The sequence below is a fragment of the Rhipicephalus microplus genome, chromosome 6 (assembly GCF_043290135.1).
Source record: "Rhipicephalus microplus isolate Deutch F79 chromosome 6, USDA_Rmic, whole genome shotgun sequence".
Lineage (NCBI taxonomy): Eukaryota > Metazoa > Arthropoda > Arachnida > Ixodida > Ixodidae > Rhipicephalus > Rhipicephalus microplus.
The window spans coordinates 7385712-7411083 of record NC_134705.1 but is presented as its reverse complement, the minus strand read 5'-3'; the positions used below and the strand labels follow the sequence as shown (position 1 = coordinate 7411083).

At 45.9% G+C, this 25372-nt stretch overlaps 1 protein-coding gene across 12 annotated transcripts in view; it reads right to left on the bottom strand.

Moving 5' to 3' along the window:
- LOC119167755 (uncharacterized) overlaps window positions 1–25372 on the bottom strand; it is a 595822-nt gene that overhangs the window by 139230 nt on the left and 431220 nt on the right. For 10 of the 12 annotated variants that reach the window (XR_012883841.1, XR_012883842.1, XM_075865247.1 and 7 more), the window contains one exon: window positions 1037–1133. The exons of the other annotated variants lie outside the window; for them this stretch is intronic. Coding sequence is in view for 8 of the 10 variants with exons in the window: in XM_075865247.1 (XP_075721362.1) it covers window positions 1037–1133 (97 nt within the window). In the remaining 2 variants the exon portion in view is untranslated. The remainder of the gene's footprint in view (window positions 1–1036; window positions 1134–25372) is intronic. 12 annotated transcript variants of the gene reach the window in all.

Below are 25372 nucleotides of genomic sequence, written 5' to 3'. Positions count from 1 at the left end.
CTGCAGAACTTCTAATGGGCAGGCGGCTACGCACAACAGTGCCTGTCCATCCCACAAGCCTTCTGCCTCAGACGGTGAACCTGAGAGAGTTCAGAAGCCATGATACGACCGCCCGACAGCGGCAGCGTAGGAACTTCAACCTTCGTCATAGGGCTACTTCGTTGCGAGCACTCGAACCGGGCGCGGAAGTCTGGGTGACGGACTGCAAAGCAAAAGCGCGAGTCTTGCGACTTGCTGAGCGGCCGAGGTCGTATGTGGTTAGAACTTCCACTGGTGTAGTTCTAGAAAGAAACAGGAAATCCTTGGTGCGCTTTGTTTCACAGCCAAAAGAAGGTGAGGATGAGGCAGATAGCGATGATTTTCCTCGGGCAGATGATAGTCGGGTAGAAACGGAACAGAATTCTAATCGCGTTACAGACAGCATGGCGCCTGACGATCTATCTAGCCCTTCCTTGCCGGGAACTGACCTTCCTGAATACCAAACGCGATCTGGTCGTCTTGTTCGACGGCCGGACCGCTACGGGTTCAGTAATTGACTGTGTTGTTCTTGCGCATTTTTTGTTTTCTGCAAAGTGTTCTTTCACTGGCAGTGCTGCGAAGTTTGTTGCAACTGTCAGCGTATTGTTAAAGAAGGGGAGATGTGGTGATAGCGCCCAGGCGCGTCAAGTGTCCGCGTTATCTGGCGCTGTCGCCCGCAATTGTAAAGTGTCGTTTGTACGTGACGTCATTGGTCACATGAGTGTCTGCTATATATGTATGCTGGTTGCATGGAATAAAGGTTGGACGTTATCTCGCGCCCATCGGAAGCGGCTCAGTCCCTTTCTCAGCTCCTGCGGCCGGCCCGGACGCGCAGGCCCTTTCGCTAGGGCGCAACACGACACCTTGCACTATGTCTGTGAATGATAAGCTATGATAAAGCTACTGTGGAAGACACACCAATGGTTCACGCCCCCCATGTCGCTCCTTAACAATATCACCACAATTTCAAAATCCCCAAATAAACATTTGCATGCCTAATTAGATGCAGGGTACTCACCAAGAATGAGCTTGTACTTGACCAGAGGAGTAACTAGGACAGACTTGGGATCTAGGCTGCATCCACTGAGTGTCCGACTCATCATGCAGAATTCAACCTGTATTATTCAAATACAGTTGAATAGTTAAAAAAAAAAAAGCTGAATGCAAGGACACGAATATTTGATTCCCGAGCTAGTAGGCCCAACATCATTATTATCTCAACAGCATTAAAATTGGGAAGATTCCATGCATTTTGAAAATTGCTTTCATGCGAAGCAGTCTCTGCTGCAATTTTTTGGCTTTGAGCCAAGCATTGCAAGGTGGACCAACCTGTTTTTATCAGACTAGTCGTGTGCAAATCCAGGGTTTACTCGGAACGTCAACTACTTTGGCATTCAAAGGGTAACTTTCGCTTTGACATAATGTCAGAACCTCACGTTAGAGCACAGACATCGGTGCTATCGAAAAGAAGTGCAGTTTACGATGCAATGATGTGAAAATTGCACATAGTTTTCGATAGCATATTCCTTCGAGGTCAAGCAGCATATAAATATAGCTTACTGAATCAAGGAATACAAATGTAACATTTAATAGACAGCTATAAAAGCACAATAAGCATTAGAGCGATTGGCAGTAACCCAGCACGACACTAGTATCATAGGAGCACAAATGTAATATCTATGTTTTTAAAAAAACTTCTTGTTGGGTGAGTTTATGTATGTTTATACTTGATTTTAAGGCACAAAAAGATCTAATCACAAGTGACAACATGGGACAGAGCGTTCTTTTGTGATTGGGTCTTTCGATGTCTTACAATCAACTATGAACATAGGCCAAAGTTGGCCAATAAAAAAAGTTGGCACTCTCTCCCGTGTCCTCTTTTGTGATAGTGTCTTTTCCTGTCTTCAATTATGAATTTACTGCTTTGCCAGAATATTAGATAACCAGTACTGCAACTACAATTGATGTTGCAATGACAGTATGCCTGCATAGCGTCTTTCTACGAGGCAGTTTCAAGACATCATGTGGCTCTGTAGTTGAATGCCATGTAAAATGCTCGGGTTAGATTGTCACTGGGATTCTGATTTTTATGCTTTGCACACATCAGGCTAAGCCGCCCGAGTCGATTTTTCTTAGCACACTGGTATTTAAATTGCCAATGTCCGTTCTCGCCGTTCCTAGGAAGGTCACATGCGACACATACCGTGGCTTGTTGTAAACGAGTATGTGTCACACGTGTCTGGGTGAAAGTGTTCCACGATGCCCAAAACAGAATTTTGCACGTTTCATGAACAGACAGTCATATTTGACACGTCCTCTTACCTTCCCATATCAATCTTGGTCTGCGCCACCACATTACTGAGGCAACCACAACAGCACCCAGACTTAGGTGAGACAGACAGACGCTCTAAGTGTCCTCGGTTGCTAAAAAATGCTTCATATTTAACAGTTCATTTTGCAGAAGTTCCCGAATTCGAATCATCGGTTGTCTGTGAAAATTAGAAATAAATACAAACAGTTAAATAATTAAAAATCTTCGGTCGGCGTGGGAATTAACCCAGGGCTTCTGCGCGACAAGCAGGCATTCTAGTAGAGTCATCCCCACGCTTTAACATGCTTTAGAAAAAAAATACAATGTGAATGCCCCACTGTAGAATGAAGCTCCTCCTTAAAGGGAGACAATGCTTTTTGAGCATAGTCAGGAAATGCTGCCGATCGGTAACTGAGGGTCCCGAGAACATGTGAACCCCATATTATAGTGCAGCAGGCCGGCCAGAAATTCACAATAAATTCTCAAAGTCGGCTAAGGTACTGGACCTAAAAATTTTCGCAGCAGTGGATTCATAAGGCAATAAGCTCTTTTAGTGAATCTATGTCATATGGCTATTTGGTATAGAGTTTAACAGACTCTATAGCAAAAGCTAGGCCAGAAAAGCTATAACCTCCAAAGCGTTGACACCTTGGGAACATTGCAATGTTGCCATTAACACACGCACACGCACAATTGATGTTACAACGCACGTGTACGCAAGCGTGACATATCTATAGTAATGCAGTGACTATGCAGTGTGGCCACTTGCCTCTGCTGGAACGACGCTCTGCTGTAGTCTAGACATATTTTTCACAATGTCTCACAGATGGCACACAGAAACTCACACGTGAAATGTTGTAGGCCCGTGTGCTCAGATTTGGGTGCACGTTGAAGAACCCCAGGTGGTCGAAATTTTCGGAGCCGTCCACTACGGCGTCTCTCATAATCATATGGTGGTTTTGGGATGTTAAACCCCACATATCAATCAAATCAAATCAATCAGAAACTCACACGGGCGCGCAAATTGTTACATACAGGTTTTTGAACTAAAGCAAGAGTCGCATATCCTCCAAGATACACGCTGTGCGCTCGCCATCTCAACGGCTGTAAAGAGTCTCACAATGTCTCACAGATGGCAGCACATTATCCAGCCTTTGCTGTTTGCTTGATCAACGCCTCTGGGGAGGCATGATATGTTTTCCACACAATGGACATAGTTGTCCATTTTTAGAGCTGTTGTAAGGTTCCTGTGTGTTTTTAGCGGCGATGGCTGCACTATCCCGCCCTTTTTCGACGTAGTTTGATGGCCTCCCAAATGTGCCTACAAATCGCCGAATGGACTCGTTTTCTTCGTGAAACCTGTCAAACAAAATGCGTTAAAGACACTCCTTCTACTACATGGGATTTATATAGTGTTTTTTCTGGATGCAGCTGCAAGTAACATTGTGCTTTGTGATTGGACACCTGCTTGCCATGCAAACGGCCTGGGTTTGATCCTCATTGGGACTGAAAATTTTATTCTCTATTTTATTTGCTTCTTTCTTGATTTTTCGCTCACAGACAATGTTTTGCTTGCAACCAATGGTGCCGACGCCCACGGCACAATTTCTGCGACACAAGCTCTCTAACGCTATGGCGTTAATACTTTAGTAAACCGCAAAATATAGCAGTTTATTACACTGAAATTCTCGACGTGAAAACCATAAACAGGCTTGTTCACAAATCATAAATATACAGAAATTGTGTGATATTTATATTAAGTACTTTTAGAGAATATGCAATGGCCATTTATGCTATTTCCTGTGCACACAAAAATGAGTGTTTATGTTTTTGTTAATATATGACGCCACTATCTTCGTATCGTATTAATATTTTAGGGCGGGGTGATTGAGAGTATGTCTATGTAGCCGATTGTAATGGCACCCTAGTGTTTCATCCTCTATGCTTTTTGTTGCTATGAGCCAACAAGTCGACTTTATCTGACAACCTCTGACTGCAATGAAACAGATAAAAATGGCAGGGGTGATTGCCGCATGCATTGGCAAGTGTGAGTGAGACCAGCTTACTATCGTTCCATCATGGCGGCACTCGTGCGGTTATAGGTTTTCATGCATGGGCCCTACGTGGAGCTGAAGAAGTATAGCTCGACCCCTTTAATTCATGCAATACTGCTCAGCAAAGATGAAAAATCGTGCCAAGGCTAAAAAAACTTGAACTGTGCGACAAGGTGTCTTAAAGCTCACTTGTAGTACTGTATTTTATTATGTTAATAACAAAAGACAACACTACAAAACGAGCCTTCACTTACACTAACCTATTAAGAAATGGTGTCCCACTAACACACTAATAGAGGGCTCTAATAAGTGGTTACAGATTTGTGTATGCAAACACGTAGGCAATAGGAGCCCAGCGCCCTTTCGCCTCCCCCCCCCCAAAAAAAGTTCGTCCAATCGGGCAGTAAAGCCACAGTATAGAAGAAGCATAAGCACAAGTAGGGGCGTGTGCACTTTAAAAAAACGGTATTAAAAAAAAAAAATGCTATTTAAAGAACTAACCAAAAATAGCTACCAAAGAATCTTTATTTGAAAGCACGAGAACAGTCGCTGAGAAATTCAGCATCCGGCGGGTGAATCAACACCACAACAGAAACACCATTCACTCTTACATCTGAGGTTTCAGCGAAACCATTGGCCGTACAGAAAGCATCATGCTCGTCTTCTTAGATGGCACTAACATGTTACTTGCCCAGACAGCAAACGTTATGAACTCCAATTTTTCTTTTGTTTTCACCCTGGAGTCCTCCCACAACTCCCCCATCAATGTTTAAGAGGCATGGCACCGACCATCATACCAGCTCAGGAAATTTCTAAACTCTTTGAGAACTTAAAAACTTCTAGTGCTCAAGGACTCGACAACAACTTATCCAAATTTATAAAAAGTACACAAGCTGTCTTGAGCAACTTTTTGCGCGTTATTTTCATGCAGTCACTCTTAGAGGGTCAAATTCTTGAGTACCAGAAGATGGCCAAAGTCACGCTGGCATTTAAAAGGGGTAACCATTCTAATCCATCCAATTACCATCCCATATAATTGACATGTGTATCATGAAAAACATTGGCACACAATATTTTCCCATATTGCCTGTCATCTTGAAGATAACTCTGTCTTTAACAGCAAGTAGCACATTTTTCGTCCCAGAATATCATGTTGAACAAAGTTGGCTGAACTTGCAACTGACCCACGATTCATCTTATCAGACTGACGTCATCTTGATCGTCGTCTAAAAGATTTCGACCGCGTGGCTCACAGTGTCTCATAACTAAACTCCGCACACTAAGGCTCAACACACTTACACTGTCATCATTAAGACGATCGAGACCAGGGACTGCTTCGAACGAATACGGTTTATTGGAAGAAGTGAAGTAGCGCGCGCTCGCTCCAGGCAGCAGTCTTCTTTCTTCTTCTTCCGGCGTTTGATGATGATATTTTATAGGCTCCCGCCCGCCCAAGTTGAAATGTGATAAGCTCGTGCGGGCTATATGAAACAACCTTCCATTGGGTATATGTGGTTCACCGATCTTCTTAGAAGCTCTTTTTTGCCTGTGCGAAGGAGACAAGCTCTTGTTATTCCGTCTCGCCCAGGGTAGAGTTTTTCAATCCGGCACATTTTCCAAAATGTTCTTGGAGCCTTGTCCTCAACCAACACGATGTCACCCTGTGAGAGTGGTTTTGCTTGCCGTGTCTTGGCTTTGACCGTAGCTCCTATTTCCTTGATATATTCTTGATGCCATCTTTTCCACCGGGTGCACACGAGTTTGCATCTGCGTCGCCATGCGTCTTCAATGTCACCGTTGTACAGTCTTGTTTGTCCGTCTTGAAGCTGTCGCCGTCCACATATGATGTCTGCCGGCGTTAGTGGCATTTGCTCGTCAGGTTCTTCATATACGTAAGTCAATGGTCGATTGTTGAGCATTCCTTCAACTTCTGCTACAACAGTGCGTAGCTCCTCTACTGAAGCTGTGCTTTTCGATATTATTTTTTGCATCGACGTCTTCAAGCTGCTTATGAGGCGCTCGTGAAATCCTCCCCGCCATGACGCGCACTCGGCTATCGTTTTCCATTGAATTTGTTGGCCACTGCAGTAGTTCTTTAAGACCTCGTTTTTAATTGTTTTGAGCATTTTGTTGATTTCTTTTCTAGCTTTTATAAATGTTTTGGCGTTGTCCGAGTATATTACTGCAGGTATTCCCCGTCGAGCTGTAAATCATCGGAATGCTTGTAAAAAACTCGACGATGACAAATCGTTGGTAACTTTCAAGTGTACTCCTCTTGTTACCGCGCAGGTGAATATTAGTACATATTGCGTCACAATCTGGTACTTGTCCTTTGCGTAAAGAGGTCCTGTGAAGTCAACTCCCGTAACTTTGAATGGCTCTGCTTCAGTGACTCTGTCTGCCGGAAGTGGAGGTATGTCTTGAGTCGCCGGTCTGGAGTTGTGCCTCTTGCAGACGACAGATTTGTTTAGAACTCTTTTCACTGCTTGTCTACCCTGCAATATCCAGAACTTAGTTCAAAGTTGCGCTAGCGTCACTTGAACTCCTCCGTGTGATACCATTTTATGCATGTGACGTATTAGCAGTTCCGTGAAATGCTCATCCTTTGGAATTACTATTACGTGCTTGTTGAATTCTTGGCTGCACTGCAATCGTCCTTTCTGTCTGATGATTCCATCGTCATCAAGGTAGACTTCGTGTCCATTAATTTCAAATGATCGATTATTTGAATACGCCTCACCCTTTGTTTGTTTCAGTGATATTTGGGTCTGTCTTATCCAGTATTTCTCTGCATTTGTTACCTCTATTCCTGTCAATGGCCCTTTGTGATTTTCCTTTCTTGTGTTGTTTATGAATCTGAACACCCATGCTGTAACTCTTATAAGCCGTTCGTATGATGAATACCTTCGATTTCCAAGATTGGCGCAATTTTGGCTCTTCCCATGCATTGGTGACATTGTGTTTTATGCGGGTCTTCCACGTCTGTATTTGTGCCAATTATGCTTACTAAGTTCTTTTCCAGTGATGTTATCCATTCGGGACCGTTCCACCATAACTTTGACGTTATCAACGCCTTTGCGCTTATTCCTCGTGTAAGTAGGTCAGTAGAGTTGTCGTCACTTTGAACGAATGACCAGCTTGCTTGAAGTGTTTTTCTCTAATTTTTGTGATTCTGTTGGCAACAAACAGATCTCTTTTGCTTGTTCCCTTGATCCAGTGCAGCAAAATCATCGAGTCCGTCCAGCAGTGAATTTCCTGAAAACTTTCCTTGAAGTGACCTTTGATGTAGTCGCATAATCTTGATGCTACCACCCCTGCCATCAGTTCAAGTCGCGCCAATGTCAGCTCTTTAATTGGAGCTACACGGCTTTTCGCTGTTACCAGCCTTGATTCTTTGCTTCCATCGTGGTATACTGCTATCAAGTATGCTGCCTCTCTGAACACTTGCTTTGCCTCTTTGTACAACTTGACTGCTTTATCAAGCGTTGCTGCTCCCAAAATGACATCATCCACGTAGATCGCTTTCTGCAGTGTCCTTGTCGTATCAGGAAACTGGTATTCCACTTGTTTCAAATGGTGTTTAATTGTAGCTGCCAGTATAAACGTGCTTGGTGTTGTTCCGAACGTTACTCTTGTCATGCGCCATGTTTGCACTTCATTCATTAACCTTCCTTCAGCGTCATGCTTTCACCACAGAAATCTCATTGCATCTCTACCATCTTCATGTATAGAGATTTGTAGAAATGCCTTTTCAACATCTCCAACTAACGCCTCCTTTTCTTTCCGGAAATTAATGAGCAGCGATAGCATGCTCTCATTCAAATTGGGTCCTGTCTCTAGGTTCTCGTTTAAAGACGTGCCTTTTCGAGAATGTGATGAGGCGTCAAACACTACTCGAACCTTTGTTGTGGCTCGGTCCTCTCTAATGATCGCATGATGTGGCATGTAGTAGCAGAGTGCATTTGGCTGTTCTGATGGCTCTTGGACCTCCTCTGCGACTCCTAATGCCATATACTGTGATATAGCTTTGTCGTAGCGATACACTATGTCTTCATTTTTATGCAGCCTTTAAGTAAGTTGCTGTAGTCTTTTTATCGCATTTTCCTTGTTGCTTTCCAAGTTTACGTCCTGTTTCCATGGCCAGCTGACTTGATAGCGACCGTTTTGTTGTACAATCTTGTGCTTGAATTCTTCGACCACTTCATTTCCGGTGTTATCCAAACTATTTCTTGTGATCCCCATTGACTCTAGGCTCCAGAACTTCTGCAGCTCTTGCTGGAGTTCTGTCTCCGCAGCTTCGACCTTCAGAGCCATGACTGCTTGATTATGTGTTAGTTTTGTCTTGCTTTGCTTTGACGGCCCTTGCAGTACCCATCCCAGTATAGTTTCTAAAGCCATCAGTCTGTCCTAGATTCTTTGAGTTCTACCAGTAAAGAATTCCCAATAATAGTCTGAGCCGATCAGTAGTTCTACAGAATTTGTTGCAGTCGTCTTGGTCCTGTGATCAGCCACTTGCATATTTAGCAGTTTCATTTTCTCGCCGAGTTTCTTAGTTGGAGTGGGTATACAACTGTGCGAGATGACGTCGACTTGTAACGCTTCAATCACTGTTGTCTTGCTTGTTTCTCGTGATCCTACAGTCACTTGTACCACGTTCATTAGTTTGACCTTTTTGTCTCCTCCAAATGAACCAATCGTCAGCCTTTCCTGTCGCAACACCTTCGCACCTATGTCTTTCGCTAATCCCGCTTCAATAAATGAACGTTGACTTCCGCTGTCTAATAACAAACGGCAATGTCGGCCACATGTTTCTCCTTCTACGCACGCTACAGCCGTCTGCAAAAGCACAAACTTATGCTTGATATTTTCGGTTGCTTGTAGCGTAGATGTCGTCGCTTCGGCTTGCGCTGTTGAGACCAGCTCTGCCCTTGTTTTCTGCATCACCGTTCTACATACTGACGTGGCATGTCGTCCCTTGCATTGCTTGCATTTTACTTGGGCCTTGCAAATGCGTGCAGTGTGGTTTGGTCGCATGCATCTGAAGCATGCTCTATTTTCGGTAAGCATAGCTTTCTTTTCATCCATTGGAATGCTCCTACGACAGTTTTCGGTTGCGTGGGTTTTATGATTGCAGATTAAGCATATTCTGTCCGCTGAGCTATAAAAGCTTGAAGTTGTGCGCATCTGTCCGCGGTTCTCTCTTGGTTTTGCAGTTATCATCTCTTGTTCACGTTGTGTTTCTTCATGAAAAGTCGCTTGCTCTCTTAAGAATAACATAAGCCTGTCCAGCGTTTCCTCGCACGCTTTTCCCGTTGCGTTGTTTTGCTCGCTGTTTTCTGAAGGTGAGCTGTTTCTCATAGCCTCTTTTGACTTAAACTGCACTGATAATTCTGGTGGAATTGCTCTTTTCAATACCGGTAACAACATCGGCGCATAGCTCTCGGTTTCCACTTTTAGTGACTTGAGTGCCAATATGTTAACTTGCACTCTCTGTACTAGCCTACTTAAGTCATTGGTATCTTGAACAGACCTCACTTTCTCCAAATTCAATAGCTCATTCATGTGCATTTCAATGGAATGTTCTCGATTGCCGAACGTTTTTTGCAGTATTTTGATTGCGTTATCATAATTTTCCTCTGCCGAGTACTGAAGCCCTTCAATAGCAGCCGCAGCTTTTCCGGTTAGTGATGCTAACAAGTAATTGAACTTCTGTCCCTTGCTCATGTTTGGTCTCAGGTGAACTGCCGACTCGTACTGAGACCAAAAGCGGTTCCACTCCAAAGTTTTCCCCCAAAACTTTATCATTTCAAGCTTTGGTAGCTTAACTAGTTCCGTTGCTTCTTGTTCCGTACTTGAGGGCGTCACCTGCCTTGTCCTATCGGTTGAATCCGATTGTTCAGGCTGTCGAAGTCTGATTTCTATTGCAGATAAGATCATCGTTAATTTCATGTCGTACTCTATGACGCTTTCGAATTCAGCTTCGGCATTGTTTTCCATTAGAAACTTTTCCATTTGCTCGTTTGCACTCTTGAGACTGTCGCTTATTGCTTTAATCTGCGCCTGCGTTGTAAGCAGCTGCTCCCGGTTAGCTCCATCATTAATTTGCTGCTCGGCTGCGTTAATCAATTGCGTGATCTGGGAGCGAAGCGCTTTCCTTTTCTTCGTTATCACTTCTTTGCTCATATAGAGGCGGTTAACAATGACTCCTTACTTGTCAATCGTTCGTTCTGATGCTCGTACTGTCCACCGTGGTCTCGTCGCTCGATCCAGGTCGATCCTCTGCTCCTCCGCCGTTTTCTTCTCTGCTGCTGCGTGGCAGGTTGACCTTTCTTGCCGGCGAGGAGGTAGTATCCTGGTTCACGGCACCATTATTAAGACGATCGGGACCAGGGATTGCTTCAAACGAATACGGTTTATTGGAAGAAGTGAAGTAGCGCGCGCTCGCTCCAGGCAGCAGTCTTCTTTCTTCTTCTTCCGGCGTTTGATGATGATATTTTATAGTCATGGTTAGTAAGTTTTTTGAAAGCTCGTTCACAATTCACTTCCATTGGTAGGGACCCTTCTGACAAAGCAGACATGCTTTCCAAGGTTCCAAAAGTATCGGTCTTTGGCTCTCTTTTGTTCCTCATAATCATCAACGACTTGCCGTCTGGAATTACCTCATCTATTCGTCTTTTCAGCAACGACTGCATTGTGTATCACAGGATAATGAAAGGTACAGATAAATCATCCCTGCAACAAGAAGCATGGTGCTTGCGCTGCCTCATGAAACCAAATGTTTCAAAACGCAAACCTGTGCTCATTTCTCGCAAGAAATCCAACTTTTTTTTTTCAGGACACCTTAAACTCCATGTGGAATATTTTACAGCACAACGGGTTAGATACGGACAGAGAAGAAACCGCATCTAACCCGTTGCGCTGTAAAATATACCACGATAAACATCCACCAACTAACCCAACTCCCAATTCTGCTTCAGCACCTTAAACTCCCCTTTCACATCTCAAGAGGATTTCTATTGTTACCTGGGTGTCCTCATAAACAGTACCCTGACCTGGTCAGACAACATCATCAAACTTGCAGTAGACACGTGCAGCGCCCTTGAATTTCTCAAACAATCTCTGCGTCCCTTCTCTCCCACCATCAGAAAACTTTAGTATGAAACGTTTGTAAGGACCAAACTAGAATTCGCTTCCACCACTTGGAGCCCCCATCAAGACTACGTCATCTCTTTCCTTGAGTCAGTTCAGAATTATGCTGCCCGGTTCATATTGTTACAAGTAACTCATTTATTAAATTATATACGATGGACTGTGCTCGGCGAACAAGGAGGCGAGAGTTCATCAACAACGAGCAAGCGATGTCTTTCTCTTTCATGCAGCAAGGCTGTGCTGGCTGTTGTGTATCATATCCCCCCCGGCGGTAGAAGCACCGTCTCAGTGCTTGAGCTACTCAGATGCGAGAGAAGGAGGGTGATAAAGCTTCAGTCGAGCTATGTGCACGATGTTGCTCGTAGCTGACGATGGTGCCGTTAAATCGGCTGGAACGATCTCGTATGTAACATCAGTCACCTGGCAAGTGACGCGGTATGGTCCAGTGTAGTGTGATAGCAGTTTTTCAGAAAGACCTGCACGCCGAGTGGAAGGACAAGGGAACCAAGTGAAAACTGCACGTTTCGATGATGGGAATTGTAGAGCTGTCTTTGGTGCTCCTGTGAGGCCTGCAGACGACAGCGGGTGAGTTGGCGTGCGTGGTCGGCTTGCCTGATGGCTTCGCCGGCATACTCAGTGACCGAGGGCAGCAAGGTGTCAAAGGGTAGGGCGGGTTCTCGGCCGTATAGAAGATAGAATGGCGAATACCCGGCAGTTCTCGGCCGTATAGAAGATAGAATGGCGAATACCCGGCAGTGTCGTAACGTGACGAATTATATGCGAACGTCCCGAATGGCAAATGAACGTCCCAGTCCTGGTGGTCGGCCGTTACGTATTTAGAAAGCATGTCGGTTATGGTGCGGTTGAGGCGCTCCGTAAGACTGTTCGTTTGTGGATGGTACGAAGTGGCAAACTTGTGCTTGGCAGAGCAAGAGCGCAGGATTTCATCAATGACAGCTGACAGGAAGGTCCAGCCCCAGTCAGTGAGAAGTTGGCGTAAAGCTCTGTGTACTAAAAAATTATCATATACCAGAAAGTCTGCCACATCGGTTGCGCAACTCGTCGGAAGTGCTCGTGTAATAGCGTACCGTGTTGCATAGTCAGTGGCAACAGCAATCCATTTGTTGCCTGAGCTGGAGATCGGGAATGGGCCAAGCAGGTCAAGGCCAACTCGAAAAAAAGATTCAGTGGTTAGGTTAGGTTAGGTTAATTTGGTTTTTATGGTGCAAAAGCAGCTAAGGCTATTCTGCACCAGACACAAGACTTTCAGGAATGGACAGTGAAAAGATGAGATTTTAAAGCTTAATTAACAGATTACATTCTTTCAGAAAGTTTAGCAAGTCAGGCAGAATTACTAGAGGGTCATCTCCTAGGAACAAAGCAGGGTGTAAAGGTACGTGTTGTTTGTATAGCTTGCTAAAATGTTTTTGTCTCTTTGTGTCAATGGTAGGACATGTGATCAGATTGTGCATAAGTGTTAACGCTTCTTGGCATTTTTTCACACGTTGGTTGTTCTTCCTTTGCGAGTAAGAAGTTGTGTGTCAAGTGTGTGTGTCCAATGCAAAGTCGGCATAATACAACTTCAATAAACCGTTGCTGGTGATGGCAGGTCTTCCATTCCCCGAGTGTGGGTTTCACCAGGTGGAGCTTATTGTTCGTGCAGGTGTCCCATTGCTTTTGTCATTTTTCTAGTAGAGCCAGGCGACTTGTTCTCTGGATATCTTTAAGGGGAATTTTCACTTTTGTTACTGTTTTATGGGCTGCCTGGGAAGCATACTTATCTGCTTTTTCATTTCCGGGTATCCCAACATGACTTGGGAACCAGCAGAAACGAATGGAAACTGCCTGGCTGTTTAAGTATACCATGTTTAAAATGTCGCCCAATATTGGCTCACATTCGGATTTTATATGTAGTGCTTTTAGTGTGCTCAGTGAGTCGGTGTATATAATTGTTTTCTTGTATTTTTCAGCAATGATTTTCCGAACTGCTTTACTCAAGGCATAAGCTTCAGCTGAAAAAAATGGAAAAACTACAAAGTACTTTCACAGAAATTTCGCTTTTCGTCGTCGCAATCCCAATACCCACGTGGTTTTCCGTTTTTGAGCCATCTGTGTAAAATTCTTCGTAATCCGTATATTCGTGCTGAAGTGTATAAAATTCTTGCATTATGTGTTCTGGTGGGGTGCTTTTTTTATGTTAAAACGGCTTAGTGGAAATTCGCATAGCTGAGACAGGTCGAACCATGGCGGCAGTCTTGGTGGTTTAATAGCGACATTTAGTGATCTATCAGGGATGGTATAAAAGCGGCATTATTCCTCGAAACGTAGGACAAGTGGTTTGATTAGGTTCGGTTTGTTGAGGTAGTGTAAGCGTGAGTCACATTTTGTGGCAATTTCGTAGCAGATGTGTTCAGGTGACGACCTTATTCTTAAAACATATGACAAGGTTAGTAATGCTCTTCGATCACATAGAGGGGGCTCATTGCATTCTACGTATAGACTTTGCACAGGTGATGTTCTGTAAGCACCACTCGACAGACGGAGACCGAGGTTGTGTATAGGGTCAAGACAGCGGATGTATTAGTTTCGCGCCGAGTCGTAGACTACGCAACCGTAGTTTAAAATGCTGCGTACAAGAGATCGGTAAATACGTATAAGGCAGAGTCGACGGAACCCCAGTGCTTATGGGAGAGTACTTTGAGCACCTTGAGTTCTCTGTTCGCCTTAGTTTTCAGTGCGTTTATGTGTGGCAGAAAGTTTAGTTTTCGGTCGAATGTGATTCCTTAAAATTTGTGTTCTTGTTTTACCAGCATGTTGATGTTGTATAGTTTGAGTGCAAGTTCAGGGGACAATCTTCTTTTTTGCGTAAAGAGAACAGCCGTGGTTTTTTGGGCTGAAAAGCGGTAACCATTTTGGTCGGCCCATTTCATAAGCCGATGTATTGTAATTTGGAGTTGCCTTTCGCAGGATGACAGGCAGGAGGCACGGCATGCAATTTGGAGATCGTCAACATAGATGGAGTACATGACTGTACGGGGTATAGCCCTGTTGATAGAGTTCATTTTCACTATAAACATGGTGGTGCTCAAAACGCAGCCCTGTGGTACACCATTTTCTTGGACAAATATTCGTGATAGTACCGTACTCAAATGTACTTGAAAAGTTTTATTTGATAAAAAAATCGTGTAAGCAGTTCAGCATTCTTCCGCGAATCTCTAAGTTAGCTAGATTTCCGAGAATTCCGTATCTCCAAGTTGTGTCCTATGCTTTCTCCAAGTCAAAGAAGGCCGAGAGACAGAACTGTTTGTGTAGAAATGCTTGTCGTATTTCTTGTTCCGGCCTAACAATGTGATCAGCGATGGAACAGTCCTTTTTGTATCCACGCTGGTGTGCGTCTATTAGGTGCTCCGATTCCAGAGTAAACATAAGTCTAATATTTATGATGCTTTTGTAAGTTTTTGCAAGGCAACTTGTTAATGCAATGGGCCTGTAGCTACTTGGGGTTGTTGGGGGTTTACCCAGTTTTAGGAACGGTATAACTATGGCTTTTTTCCAATCTTCAGGCATTATGCCAGAGTCCCATATTTTGTTTAAGAATTGGAGAAGTGCCTTCGCGGATGCTTGGGATAGGTGTGCCAACATTGCGTAGTGTATCTGGTCAGACCCTGTTGCCGTTTTTTTACCGGCAGAAAGTACCCTGTTTAATTCGTGCAGCGTAAGCTGAAGGTTATAACTTTCATTTGAGGTATTGGTAGTAGGCAATCTTTGTCTTTCTGCATTTTCTTTATATTTCAGGAATGTATTGGTGTAATTTGCTGCGAGAGATACCTTGTAAAAGTGTTCTCCTAATAGGTTGGCCTGGTCTTCTAATGTTGATTGTGTGTCTGGACTTGTAAGCAATGGTATAGTGTAGGAGTGGTACTCTCCTTTGAACTTCCTCACCTGGTCCCAGATGTGTTTATATGTGACTGAACTGTTAATTGATGATATGTACTTTTGCCATGAATCCTTTTCTGTCTGTCTTCGAATAGATCGGGCTCTGGCGTTTGCCTGTTTGAAGTTGATGAGGTTGGTGTAGGTGGGGTATCTTCGTAGAATTCCCCAGGCCTTATTTTGTTGTTTTTTGGCATCAGTGCACTCGTTTGTCCACCAAGGGTTGAGTTTTTTGCATACGATGCCGGATGATTGCGGTATTGCCTTTTCTGCTGCTGAGATTAAAACTTTGACGAACTCTTCGTTTAGTTCCTCAACAGAAAGCTCCGATGAGAAAACTTCATCGAGCTTAGCGTTTTCTGTGAAAACTGGCCAGTTCGCGAGCTGCAGTTTCCACCGGCGTGGCCTGCTTGTTAAAGTTGGGTAGGATGGTATGAGATTTATGATGCCGGGTTGATGATCACTACCATAAGACGTGTTGACGACGTTCCATTTAAAATCGTTAAAAATACACGGTGAACACATGGCAAGATCTATCTAAGCAACTAAAAGTGCGTGAGGTTGGTGAAAAGTAGGTAAAAGCCCCAGAATTAAGAAGGCAGATGTCATTTGATAAAATGAAATCTTCCACGGCTTGCCCTCTTGCATCAGTTTTGTCACTACCCCAAAGGGTTGAATGAGCAATGAAATCCCCAACTAAAATAAATGGTTCTGGCAACTGTTCCACTAGATTTTCTAGGTTTTTGGTGGTGAAAAGGGTGTGAGGTGGAATATAGAGCGAGCAAATGGTGATGGTTTTGTATGATAAGATGGTGACGGCTACGGCCTCGAAAGATGTGTTTATTTGGACATCTCGCGTAGGAGTGCTGCCGTGCACGACTACGGCTACTCCTCCTGAAAGATGGTTGCAATGTTCGCGGTGCTTTCAGGCAACTTTGAAGCCTTTTAGGAAATGGCCGTGTTATGCACCAAGATTTGTCTCTTGGAGGCAAAAGGCTACTGGTGAATATTTGTTAATGATGTCCTTTATGTCACCTAAGTTATGAATTAAGCCTCTACAGTTACAATGTACGATAAAAGCCATGGCGGAATAAAGTTAAGTAAATATACTTCTGGGGATTGATTGGTATGAGTAAAAGATGATAGGTGACAATACTAAGAAATAGAAATAGAGAGAAATATGATAACCATTACGGTTATCGCTTACTTATAGTGGTTACTGGGACTTGTCCTTGTCCCGTTTGGTACGCTCGAGAGAGCGCTTGTCCTTCGGTGTCGATGACACCGGAGTTTTGCGGGCGATCTCTATTGCCTTGTCTGAGGCGCTGGCAGATCGAGAGTGAGGCGCTGAGAAACGAATCTCAGGCCTTGGCTCTTTATTGAGTTTAGGGCCCAGGGAGACCAGAGTCTGCGGGCCCTTTGATGTGCATAAAGCAGCTGGCGCTGCTTTATTTAAGGGGGCGGTTTGAGTCACCACAGGACCACTGGGTGTGGTAGCGGTCAACTCCTGAGGCCTTTGTGACGCTGCCCCCGAACTGCGTCACATCGGCGTAACTTCTGTGAAAAAGGTATGATAGCCGTTGTCGCGCTTGGTGAATGATATTTTTTCTTTGACGGTCAGAGCAATCACTTCTTTTTCTTTTTTCCAACATGGGCATGACCGGGAATATGCTGGATGTTCCCCGTCACAGTTAACACAGTGGGGTGAGGATGAGCAGTTTTCTGATTTGTGGTTGTTTGCGCTGCATTTTGCGCATGTTTCTTTGCCTCTGCATGAGTGCGAGGCATGTCCGAATCTTTAACATTTGAAACAGCGTCTGGGGTTGGGAATGTAGGGTCTGACGTTGATTTTTATCTATCCAGCCTTAAGAGAGGTGGGCATTTCACTTGTTCCAAAGGTTAGTATTACGTGTTTGGTGGGCACTTCCTGATTATTGCGACGAATTACTATTCTTTGGACTTTTATGACATTTTGGTCTTGGAATTCTTCGAGGAGCTCTTCGTCACTAAGGTCTAAGAACTCTTCCTCAGAGATTACTCCCCTGCTGGTGTTTAGAGAGCGATTGATCGTAACGGTGACAGCTGTTTCTCCAATGCTGGTTAGTTGGGATAGCTTAGGTACTTGGTCTTTTTCGGTTAGCTCCAAAAAAAGGTCACCGCTTGACATTTTGGATGCTTTGTATGTGGGTCCTATTTTTTTTTATTCACTTTTTTTATGCCACCAAAAATGGGGATAATTTTCTTAGAGGTGTGCTGTCACTGTGGATAATGTGGTACATCGCGAAAGTAACTTTAGTTTCTATCGATAAGTGATAACTTGCTTCAGTGCGGCCTCTCTTAATAAACCGATCAAGGTCGGCGGATTGTTGTGAAGCCATAGAAGTATGTGTTCGGCAACAGTGGTGACCACCCACCACGGAGCCCAACAAGGGAACGCGGTTGGACTAGTTGAACAAGTTCTCCCGACGCCAGCCGTACGCTGTCACTATAACCCAATGTAATTATCCAAGGTGGGATACCTACACAAGGTTAACCCTTGCCGCCATGAATATCGGAAGTCAACAGTGGCGACCACCCACCACGGAGCCCAACAAGGGGACGCGGTTGGACTAGTTGAACAAGTTCTCCCGACGCCAGCCGTACGCTGTCAATATAACCCAATGTAATTATCCAAGGTGGGATACCTACACAAGGTTAACCCTTGCCGCCATGAATATCGGAAGTCAACAGAAGTGAGGAGAGGACAGGAAAGATAAGAGTGTGAGAAAAAGACGAAGATTTGGGAGTAGAGAGACAGGAAAAGGCGACTGCCGATTATCCCTGGGTGGGTCAGCCCAGGGGTGCCGTTTACGTGAAGCCGGGGCCAAAGGAGTGTGTTGCCTCTGCCGGGGGGCCTTGAAGGTCCAATCACCCGGCGTCGGCTCAACCCCCAGGATCCCCTTTTCCCCGGACATGACAAAGCCACGCACGGCTAGGCGTGGGAGGGAGTCGAAACTCCCCCGTTAGCTCGGGTCCAGGGTGTCACTACACACCAGACGCCCACTTGCGCAGGCGCCCCTGCGGGGAAGATTCAGTGGGAATGTCGATCGGCTGAAAGAATCCAGCTGGTAGGGAGGACAGCTTTTTGCGGTGCGGGCAGGGCTCACAAGCGGCGACATAGCGTCGAACAAAACGGGCAAGACCAGGCCAAAAGAAACGACGACGCACACGGTCGTATGCGCGGGAGACGCCCAAGTGGCCCGTCAAAGGAGTGTCATGAAGTCGGTTGAGGACAGTCGCTCGAAGATGTGCTGGTATAACGGGGAGTAAGTCATGGCTATATGGATCGAGGTTACGGCGATACAGGATCCCATCTTTGACCAGGAACATTTGTAAAGATGCGTCACGAGGCATTGACTCAAGCTTTTCAATGATGGTTCGCAGGGAAGCATCCCGGCATTGTTTGTGGCCAAGGTTGAGTAGCTGCGCCACAGACAGAAGGTCTGGAAAGGTGTCAGTATGGGCAGCTTCTTTTACAGGATAGCATGATAAACAATCCGCATCTTGATGCAACCGCCCTGCTTTGTACGTTACCGTGAACGTGTATTCTTGTAAACGTAGGGACCAACGAGCAAAGGGTCCTGTGGGATCCTTGAGTGAGGCCAGCCAGCAGAGCGCATGGTGATCGGTGACTACTCGGAATGGACGCCCGTATAAGTATGGGCAAAACTTGGCGACTGCCCACACAAGTGCGAGACACGCCCCGTGATTGAATAGTTGCTCTCGGCGGTAGATAGCAGTCGGCTTGCATATGCTATAACACGGTCATGTCCGCATTGGTGTTGCAATAGCATTGCTCCTATGCCGTGCCCACTAGCGTCAGTGCGAACCTCGGTTGAAGCGGATGGATCGAAATGAGCTAAAATCGGCGGTGTTGTAAGGAGGGTCGTGAGCTGGGAAAAAGATGAGGCTTGATCAGCGCCCCCAAAAAACGGGGCATCCTTCTTCAGGAGATTTGTAAGTGGGCATGCGATGATTGCGAAGTTCTTAGCAAAGTGTCGAAAATAGGAGCACAAGCCCAAAAAACTGCGAACGTCTTTTGTTGACTTCGGAACAGGAAAGTCCGTGACTGCACGAACTTTCTTGCGATCCGGGTGGACTCCTGCGGCATCGACGAGGTGGCCAAGTACAGTTATTTGACGACGAGCGAAGTGGCATTTCGAAGAGTTCAATTGATGTCCAGCTCGACGAAAAACTTCAAGAATCGCCGATAAACGATCGAGATGGGAGTCGAATGTGGGCGAGAAAACGATAACATCGTCTAAATAACATAAGCAGGTGGACCATTTAAACCCTTAGTGCGATAATTCATCATTCTTTCGAATGTGGCCGGCGCATTACAGAGACCGAAGGGCATAACTTTGAAGTAATAAAGACTGTCAGGAGTGACGAATGCGGTCTTCTCACGGTCCATCTCGTCTACAGCGATCTGCCAATAGCCAGATGAAAGGTCGATAGTGGAAAAATGCATAGCACCAAGAAGGCAGTCTAGGACATCGTCGATTCTAGGCAACGGGTAAACATCTTTCTTCGTAATTTTGTTGAGATGCCGATAATCTACACAAAAACGCCATGTTCCATCCTTCTTTCTGATCAGGGCGACAGGAGACGCCCAGGGGCTACACGAGGGCTCGATTATGTCTTTTGCAAGCATCTTTTCGACTTCCTGTTGTATGACTGTACGCTCGGATGCGGAAACAGGGTATGGACGGCAATGAATGGGACTCGCGTCACCAGTATTGATGCGATGAGTAACAACACTCGTTTGGCTTAAAGCCGTGCTGCCGAAGCCGAAAGTGTCACTATCGGACTACAAGACGTGACGGAGGGCTTCTGCTTGATCAGGAGCGAGGTCTGATGGTACCATGTAATCAACCTCGACGCCAGATGAACGTGATAGGGTTGGGTCATGGTCTGAGGTGCAGCAATCATCCCCTCTGATGGGCTCAACCCTATGGCCTTGTAGGGCAGTAATTTCAGCCAGGGAGATACCTTCGGGAAGAATTTAGGCATGGAGGGCAAAATTTACAATAGGAAGGCACGTGCCGTTTTCAACAATTGTTAAAATGGTGTGCAGAACAGTGACGCCCTGCGTAAGCATCAGGGCATGAATCGGTGCCACCATGTAATCGCCGTAAGATACTGGTGGCGTAGAGATGAGGTCGATGTGTGCAACACTGTTAAGCGGAAGGCGAACGAAATCAATCCAGCAAAGACAGCTTTCGGGTGGGTTAGTCGGATCGGAAAGTAAAGGCATCTCAAGGTTAAGACAGCCGGCTGAACAATCTATAAGGGCCGAGTGAGCGGTTAGAAACTCCATACCTATAATTAGATCATGAGGGCAATTTTCTATAACGGTGAAAAGAACAGCAGTGCTTCTATCGGCAATAGTCACACAGGCAGAGCACATGCCAGTAATGGCGGCAGTTCCCCCATCGGTGACTCAAACGGTTCGGTTCAAGGCGGGTGTGATAACTTTCTTCAGGCGGCGACGAAGAGCAGCACTCATTATGAACACATAAGCACCGGTATCGATCAACGCGCATAAGTACATTGTCTAAAGTAACGTTCAACAGATTCCGGGTGGTCGGTAATGTTACACGAGAATTTCTTGCAGAGGTCGTCGTCAATGCAGCTCCACCTCCAGAAGCTGCACTGCCTAGTTTTCCAGTCGGGGGCGCTGCAAATAGGTCGGAGAGGCAGGATGGCATTGTGGGGGCGAACGAGATTGAAGGCGAGCAGGGCATGGTGAGCGGGCGTAGCAAGGTCTCGTCAGAGGTACGGCAGAATCAGAGGATGTGGTCGGCATAGGGGAATCAAAATCAAATAGTGGCATAGGGGAATCAAAATCAAATGGTGAGGACGACTGGTGGACAGAAGTGGCCTGGGCAGGAGGCCCAAAGTGTGCCGACGGAGCCCAGTGATTGCGACAGTGGCGAGCAATATGACCGACGCGTCGGCAGTTGAAGCATATAGGCCTGTCGTCCAGTGTACACCATTCGGACAAATTGCGCTGTCGAGAGTAGTTGGAACCAAAGCGAGGAGCCGAGGGACAACGATAAAAAGGCTCGGTAGAGTAGACTGGTTGAACGGGGTGTAGGCCGAGGTTCGATAATTCTTGACGAACAACGGCTTGTATCAGTGAGATCGTGGTCGGTGAAGGGTCAGGTGTTGGAGATGGAGTGACTACTGGTTGAGCTGCCTCCACTTTGCGACGAATGATGTGGGTGGGATTGTCACATCGGGAAACTTGGCGGACGGCGTCAACGCAAGAGAAAGTAGCCGCTGTGTTTGGCAGGCACGTGGTGCCGTGGGTGACGCGGCGGGCTGTAGCCTGTTGTAGACGGCGGCATTCTGTCAGGATCATGTCGATGCTCATGACATTATTAAAAACCAGCAGGTTGAAGGCATCATCAGCGATCTCTTTGAGGACGTGATTAACTTTTTTGTCTTCCGACATGCGCTGGTCGACCTTGCTACAAAGCGCCAAGACGTCAAGAATGTATGAGACGTAAGATTCAGTTGATGTCTGGGCGCGAGTGGCGAGAGTCTTCTTGGCAGCGAGCTGACGACCAGATGAATGATCAAAAAGATCACGGATCTTCGATTTGAAAAGATCCCAGCTTGTGATTTCGGCTTCGTTGGTTTCGAACCATGTCCGCGGCGTGCCGTCGAGGTAGAACACAACATTGGCGAGCATGAGCGTGCAATCCCAGCGGTGGGTAGCACTGACACGCTCGTACGGGTGCAGCCAGGAGTCAACGTCGATGGTACCGTCAGCGGAGAAAGTGCCAAGATTCCGCAGGGGTGGCAGGGTGACACATGTTGTCGACTTGGCTGGAGAGGCAGGTGGTAATGAGGCGCTGGCAGTTGAAGTAGCCGAAGAGTTCCCAGTGTTGCGACCGCTGCGTGTCACCATCGAGGTTCGAGAGTCGTCCACCTCCACCAATAGTGTTATGAGTAACTTATTTATTAAATTATATACGATGGACCGTGCTCGGGGAACAAGATGGCGACAGTTCATCAGCAACCAGCAGGCGACGCCGTCTTTCTCTTTCATGCAGCAAGGTTGTGCCGGTTGTTGTGTATCAATATCATTTCAGTACAGTAAACATACGCAAGCGTCACTCAGATCAAATCAACTTTTGAGCTTGCTACTTAAGCTGATTGCAGAAAAACCACACAGATCAGCCTATTTCATAAACTGTACCTCAACTATTCTCATATGCATGGGACTCTACTCATTTAACCAACTTGCGTCTCTCGTCGACTGTTTAACTAAAAAAGTGTCCAATGCCTCCATGGATCAACTTGAGCCTTTAACAAATCATTCCTGCATTCAGCATTTGAACACTGGAATGGTCTTCCGGAACTTGTCCTTCAAGAGCGCAACCCAGACAAATTTGAAGTGTGGTTGTCTTCTATTTTAAGCTAGTCTCCCGCTTTCCAGCTTGTCAATTGGCTTCTTCTCATCAATAAAGTTTTTTTTAAGGTATTCCTTGGTGTTCACGTCAGACTATTTACAATGTGTATTAGTTCTAACACTATTCCACTTTACTCAGCCTTTTTTTATTTATATGCTGTATAATTACTTTGCTTCTTACTTCCAATTTAAACACTGCGTTTGGGTCATGACATGTTCCTGACATTGTCTCTCCTTATGTAATGCCTTGTATAGGCCTTTGAAGTTTAATAAAAGATGATGATAATGAAAGAAGACATCCAAGTGACTCACAAGCCTAAGACTACATACTCTCCACATATTGCAAAAGACCATTTGCGGAGAAAGGCACTCTATACACGCAGAACTTGGAACAGGGAATTTTAGTATGGAATGTGATAGCTTCGACGACTCATAAACCCGTCCGACCCCACTTGCGCATTGGCGATCCCCACAACACTTTGTCCGCTGCCTTTGTCTTTGGGAAGGCACCTGCTTGGGTAGTAGCAGTAAACAGTGCAAACAACCTCCACGGTTGGGACACCCACCTCTTTTATGAGTGTGTCACGAGGTTGTGACGTGGCCGAAGACTGGAGACTTTATGTCGGGATTAAATGTTAATTTGGGCGAAGCTGTGCCCGGTAAACGGAAATTTTGATTACAGTAGCAGTCTTGCACAGATAGCAGTGAACAGAGCGTCGGCCGTAGATCAACTGACAAGTGGCGAAGCGTGTCGACAGTTATACACTTGCCATAGATCATTCTAGTGTTATTGCTAGCGGCGACGTTGTTTCCAGATTAATCTGAAAGATTCACGAAGTGGGCGTAATCTTATAATGATCAGCCTCAAAGCTTCTCTAACAATGTAGGCATGGTTTGTGCTGAGCATAGTGCAACATGGCGATAAGAAAACTTGAATAACATGGCGATAAGAAAACTTGGATTGTCCCCCTCTGAAAAAGGCATCGTCCCGATGCGTTAGCAGAAAATGAAAGTACAAAAATAATGCAAGAAAGTACAAGTAATGACTTATGATACAGCAATAGAAACAGCAACAACAAACACAAAAAATACACTGTTTGAGTTCATTAACGAGCATGAAACGGCTTGAGACGCACGACATAGACTACTTCAGGTCGCGATAGGCGTCGTTGAGAATTCGTGATGCCGTCAGGAACAACCTCGTAATTGAGTGGGCCGAGCCGTCGAATTACCCTGTATGGTGCAAAATACCGGCGCCGAAGTTTTTCACTGAGTCCCCGTTGACGTATGGGAGTCCATACCCAAACACCTTCACCGGGCTGGTTTTCCACGAAGCGCCGCCAATGATTGTAACGGCGGCTATGCGTCATCTGTTGGCTCTTGATGCGGAAGCGCGCGAGTTGTCGAGCTTTTTCAGCGCGCTGAAGGTACTTGCTTAGATCGAGGTTTTCTTCGTCGGTGACGTTGGGTAACATGGCGTCAAGCGTCATTGACGGTGTCCTTGTGTAGACCAGTTTGTACGGCGTCATCAGTGTCGTTTCTTGAACGGCAGTTTTGTATGCGAAGTTCACGTACAGAAGGATGGCATCCCACGTCTTGTGTTCGACATCGACGTACATGGCCAGCATGTCGAAGATAGTCTTGTTTAGGTGCTCGGTGACGCCATTCGTCTGTGGGCGATACGCTGCAGCACGACGGCGGCTTGTCTGGCTGTATGCCAAAATCGCCCGAGTTAGCTCAGCTGTAAATGCGGTACCTCTGTTTGTGATGAGGATCTCCGGGGCACTGTGTTGGGGGACGATATTTTCGGCTAAGAACTTAGCTACCTCGGATGCTCTGCCTTTGGGCAGGGCTTTTGTCTCGGCGTAGCGGGTGAGGTAGTCAGTAGCTACCACGATTCACTTGTTTCTGAAAGCTGACGCCGGAAATGGCCCAGTAGGTCCATGCCACTCTGCTGAAATGGTTGGCGAGGTGGTTCAATGAGCTGCAGAAATCCCGCTGGCCTTGTCGGCGGTGTCTTGCGTCGCTGGCAGTCGCGGCATGTCCTCACATAACGAGTGACGTCGGTGATAACACGTGGCCAGTAGTATCTTTCTTGTATTCTCGCGAGAGTGTGGGAAACACAGAGGTGCCTGCCATCAGATCGTCCTGTAGGGCCTGCAGAAGTTCTGGGCGCAGAGCTGAAGGCACCACAAAAAGGTACTTGGCTTGATCACAGAAAGAACGACGTAAATGTGCCCTTGAATACCTTCAGAACTTTGGCAGTCCTGCCTTCGAGGTATTCTATTAGGGCCCTAAGTTCTGGGTCGGCCCGCTGTCGTTCAGCATAGCCGTCGGCAGTTAGGGTTCCCAAGAAGTAGTCATCATCCGGGTCGTCGGGCGGTGGTTGGTCGACGGGCGCACGAGAGAGACAGTCGGCGTCGGAGTGTTTCTTGCCTGACTTGT